The sequence below is a fragment of the Sinocyclocheilus grahami genome, unplaced genomic scaffold, assembly GCF_001515645.1.
Source record: "Sinocyclocheilus grahami isolate Dianchi unplaced genomic scaffold, SAMN03320097.WGS_v1.1 scaffold2813.1, whole genome shotgun sequence".
NCBI classification, from domain to species: domain Eukaryota; kingdom Metazoa; phylum Chordata; class Actinopteri; order Cypriniformes; family Cyprinidae; genus Sinocyclocheilus; species Sinocyclocheilus grahami.
Window position 1 is genome coordinate 29,804 of NW_015507989.1, and position 5,148 is coordinate 34,951.

A 5,148-nucleotide genomic window follows, 5' to 3' on the forward strand; every position below is an offset into this window, starting at 1 on the left:
GCAACCATACATTTGTGTTGTGTTTTACTTTCTTTCTTTTATATTAATTTATAGTAATTTATCATTTAATCATTCAACTTATTGGCTGATAGAAGACAGTTAATAGAGTTTTGGGTATTTTGGGTACCAGACAAGACTTCCTGTTAACAGGTTTTGGGTATTACACTACTTTGCTGACGAGTTGTTCTGTTACCAGAAATAACAGATATTTTCTGATGGGATCTGGCGTCCGGGGCTTCATCTTAATTATCTGGCGTGGAAGCATGATCTAACACTGGAGAAAAAAACTAATATTCTAGAGAGGCATTTGTTTTGCTTACATAATACGTGTACAGAGGTTATATGTATCTCTAAAGTAATTTACTCAAGCACGTGCGTTAGCAGTTCACTCAGATTCATTTCTTAAGCAAAGCGTCACAGTGTCTGCTGCTGTGAATCTCTTTTAGCTGTCTGTTGTCTTCACTGCACTCAGGGACCTTTAAACAGATCATGCAGATGATGCATTATGCAGGTGATGTGAATAATGAGCTCATTCTCTTGACAATTTAGTTTTAAGATCACAATGAACCTCTGATCATCACAAATAACTGAATCATTTAAAGCAGATGTATAATGTAAAATAATCAATACATGCCACAATTTACACGGACGAGTGGAAACTATGACATTTTCAGTTATTGTAAAAATGATTGTATAATTGTAACATAATTCTTACGTGGTTTATTCTTCTTCCTCATAGGTTGAGCATAGGTTGCATCACCAGCATCAGCACCTGAAGAACACAAATGATAAATAACAGCAAACTAATGATAAAATACATGATTTTCTTCAACAAGCCACGTGACTTTAGGAATCATTGTGATGTGTAGCAGAAACGGTGCTTGATGGTTCATTCTTAAGGTGAGTGGTTTGACTGTAAAAGTGATGAAGCTTGACTTTGTGTTTCTCTCACCTCTGTCTGTGTTGTGCTTCAGTTCAGAGTACAAAGTGTCTCCAGACTCACTGCTCTTTCCTGATACAGAACAACAGACATTTGAACTACATTAATAACTGATCATATGAGGACGGAGCGATGGCTCAAATCACAAAGAAACCACAGAAGAGTATATTGATTAAAAATGTTAATCAGTGTATTGATTAATAAGTGTGAATATCATTTCCAGCCAACAGAATTACAATCAATCATTCTAATTATTTTATTTTATTAGCAGGTTCTGTAAAAATATTTAGGCTATATTATTTTAAACATTTTCACATGATCTGTAACCTGCTGATGACAACATTTCAGATCATCTCTTTATTTACCTCTTTGTTTGTCCTTAGATTTCATTTCAAACAGAATATTACGAAGTCCAGCCCCTATCATGAAAAACAAGAGGTTGGTTATGTGACTCTCTGCCTATAGGCCTGTTTTATTTCTGATCTAAATTCAGGAACGCAGAACCAGGCAGATGTGAATGTTGTGTGCTTTTGTGTTTCTAAAAACGTGAATTGGTTCTATCAGTCTTTATGTTTGTAAAGGGTTTATTTTTCTGATAAAATTACTTTATCAGCGTTAAATGTGATGAAATGTGATGATGCAGTTTGCTGTGTGTTTACCTTTGCCTTTGGTTTTCTTTTTGTCCTGTAAATCAATCTGTGCATAAACCAGATCACTGGGTCCTGCAGTATTAATATCTAATACAGAGGATCAGTCAAAGTGTTCAGAACAAGCTGGAAATATTGTACTTTAGGAAAAACAGGATCTCACCATTGCTTTTGGATTTCTTTACTTTGTTTCTGACTTCTGAGTATGTCACATCATTTGGCTCTGGCATGCTATCATCTAGAAAAAAAATATCAGAAAGAAATATGCACTTTTATTTAATTAATTAGAAAAGTATTAATGTCTCTGACGATGACCATATTGTTCAGGTGAAGTTAAGAGAATGTATGTTAACCTTTGTCCATCTTTTTCTTGTTTTTCTTGACAGTGACCTCTGAATATGTGACATCTGCCAATGGCTCCGGATCACCTTAAAAAAAGCTTATATGATTAAATGAATGATATTTGTTGATTTTGAATGATATGTGTTTAAATTAGGCTTATGAATCAACCTTTATCTCTCTTATTCACTTCAGTCACAACGTCATAAATGTGATCAGAACCTGCTGGACAGCAAACAAGCATTTAAGGATAAAAGGTACAAAGATATATATATATATATATATATAAGTTTAAAGGAATAGTTCAAAAATTTGAAGAATGTTCTGGTGTCCAATCACCATTAGGCCCCACTGACTTTAATTGTATGGGAAAAAAATAAAGCAACTGAGACCATTTTGAAAATATCCACAGAAGACTATCACTTTAAATGATTAGTTATTGAGGCTGACCAGACTGTAGAGGAGATTTTTGGGGTTGAGATTCTCCAGATTGATTTGGGACTGATGTCTGGTTAATGTTACGCTGCTGATCTATAATAGAAACAAAGAGCATTATGGTCACTTAAGAGTATCTGCAGTGATTACAGTGACTCTTTAGGCTGAAATTTAGATCTTCTCATGAGCCTTTATTCATAAACTGTATCTTTCATTTGTTGCTGTTCAGTTGTATTAATCATGTCATGAACTGCTCCACACCTTTGTTCTTCTTGTATCTCCACAGCAGCAGCAGTGAGATGAAGAACAACAAGCAAACACTCAATCCCACAACCACACCAATGACCAGAAGAGAAGATGAAGCTGCGAGACAGGACAATATGACAAACATGCAGATCTGTTCGTGAGTGACATACTGCATTATACTATTACAAAGGTACATAAAATCACTCAATATTCCCAGACCTCTGACTTTACACCCATGCCGCCGCTGGGTATAACACTAATTTCATCAGAAAGATAGCATTTATGTTTATGCATCCGACACATTCTATAATAAACCTTGTTTTGCTAAAAGCAGGTATGTTTAAACCACCCAAAACTGATAATTACTTAATTTTTTTGTGCATCATGTAGTGCCTGGTAATGCTAGTGTTTATCACAGTATTTACTCACCATTAACAGACAGATGTATTCGTTTACTCTCCTGTGATGATTTTGGTCTTTTATCTCTCTGTCCTCTACACGTGTACTGATACTGATCAGCTGTAATTACTCCTCTGATAGTGAGAGTGTCTCTGTTTACAGTGTAACGATCAGACGTCTGTAACATTACACTGTCTGTGCCTTTATACCACTCATATCTCCAGTTACTGTGAGACTCAATCACACACTTCAGAGTGACTGTCTCTCCAGTGAACACAGGACTGTCTGGAGTCACAGTTAGTGTAGATCTGGGTGAATCTGTGAAGAAAGAAGACGGAGCTCTTTCAGTGAACTAGTCAGAAACACGATCTGATCCTCTGAGTTCCTGTATTTGTGTGACACTGATGTTAAAGAGGAGAGATGTGGAGAGAAGAGTGATGGTCTCATAGTGTATGTATGTATGTATTTATTTAATTAATTACACTGAGAACTTTAAATATTAACTTTTATTTCCACTAGTAAAGGAATGAATCGTTAACCTGTTTCTTAGCTTTCTTTTTTTTTTTGGCTTACATGAATGCATAACATATGATTAAGAAAAAAAAATAACTAACAAACTTTGAGTGTAACTGCCATAATGATTAATAATCACTGAGAAATGTTCCACTTTACAGCTTTATTTGTCTCAGTATAATACTCACTAAAGATGAACTGCTGTGAAACACCTGGACAGTCTGAACTTTCAGTGACGGAGTGTTATATTGCTGTCTTGTGTTCCTCTGTTTTGTGTTTAAGGACTTTTGTTTTAAAGTATATTTGGTTCCTTGCCTCTCTTCACTTCCTGTGTCTAGTTCCTGTTTGCTATGTGCCTTGTTTGTTACCACAGTTACTTTCGTCTGTTTCGATGAGGATTAATCAGCCTCTTGTTACGCAGTGTGTTTAAACTCCAGTCTTTTGCTTGTTCTTTGTCTGGTGTCCTTTATGGATGTGTCTGTGTTGTTTTCAGTGCAGTCTTGCCTTCTTTACCCTTTGTCTGGCTTTATTCTGTTTTTGCCTTCGTCTTTGTTGTCTGGATCTACTTTTGATTATGTGTTGTTAATAAATGATCCTAATCTCTCCCTCTACTCTGAAACACCCTCCTTACACTGAGTTATAACGTCTGTTTCTGGTCACGTATAATGTTCTGCCAGTGAGAATTATTTCACTGCAGCAGTGCTTCCCTGTGAGTTGTTCTGTGTACAAGTTAAAGCTTGTGAAGGCTGACAGTGAACAAAAAAAAATACACAACCACTGTCATATCAGATCTAGCATCCATAACCAGCTTTTTTTTACCAGTAGTTATGTTTTGTTTCTGCATTTCATCATTTGTCTCTGTGTCATGAGATTTAGGTTACTACAAATGAATAGTGAGATTAAATGCATTAAATGCGCAAAAGAAAGTGTGACATTCATATTGACCATGACATGTAGTAAAGTGAGTTTATGAGGACAATGATATTCAGCTCACCCGTCACAGAGAGAGAAACAGAGCTTGATTGTGATGAGTTTGGTCTTTTATCTCTCTGTCCTCTACACGTGTACTGATCCTGATCAGCTGTAATTACTCCTCTGATAGTGAGAGTGTCTCTGTTTACAGTGTAACGATCAGACGTATGTGACATTACACTGTCTTTATACCACTCATATCTCCAGTTACTGTGATCAGGCTTTATCACACACTTCAGAGTGACTGTCTCTCCAGTGAACACAGGACTGTCTGGAGTCACAGTCAGTGTAGATCTGGGTAAATCTGTGAAGAAAACAAAATTTTACTAAAAACACAGAACACACAAGACGTGAGTTTGCAGTGCAGAGTGACAATCATATGAGAAAATGTCATGAAGGTGTTATAAAACAAATCCATATGAATCTAGCAGTTTAATCCAATTCTTGAGAAGAGATACGATCACTTTATATGATACATAGATTGTAATTGTAAAATTGTATTCACATATTCACATGCTTTTCGGGATATTCTAAGTTTTGGTTTCCTGGACGTTTAATGGAGGAACAGAAACCTCTCAGATTTTATTTAGGTTTCATAATTTGTTTAAAAGATGATCACTGCACAGCATCTGTCCTGTAAAGAAACATCTGACACAA

At 35.9% G+C, this 5,148-nt stretch overlaps 1 protein-coding gene across 1 annotated transcript; it reads right to left on the reverse strand.

Annotated features, from left to right (window-relative positions):
- Positions 1-411: 411 nt before the first annotated feature.
- LOC107575683 (leucine-rich repeats and immunoglobulin-like domains protein 1) lies at positions 412-4,795 on the reverse strand (the record flags this gene model as incomplete). The annotated part of the gene is made up of 11 exons (XM_016262037.1): positions 412-476; positions 716-772; positions 953-1,012; positions 1,600-1,677; positions 1,751-1,825; positions 1,941-2,015; positions 2,098-2,148; positions 2,377-2,457; positions 2,623-2,724; positions 3,037-3,324; positions 4,514-4,795. Coding segments are annotated over 11 exons (1,157 nt in total), but the record flags the coding sequence as incomplete, so codon positions are not given.
- Between the last annotated feature and the right edge of the window lie 353 nt (positions 4,796-5,148).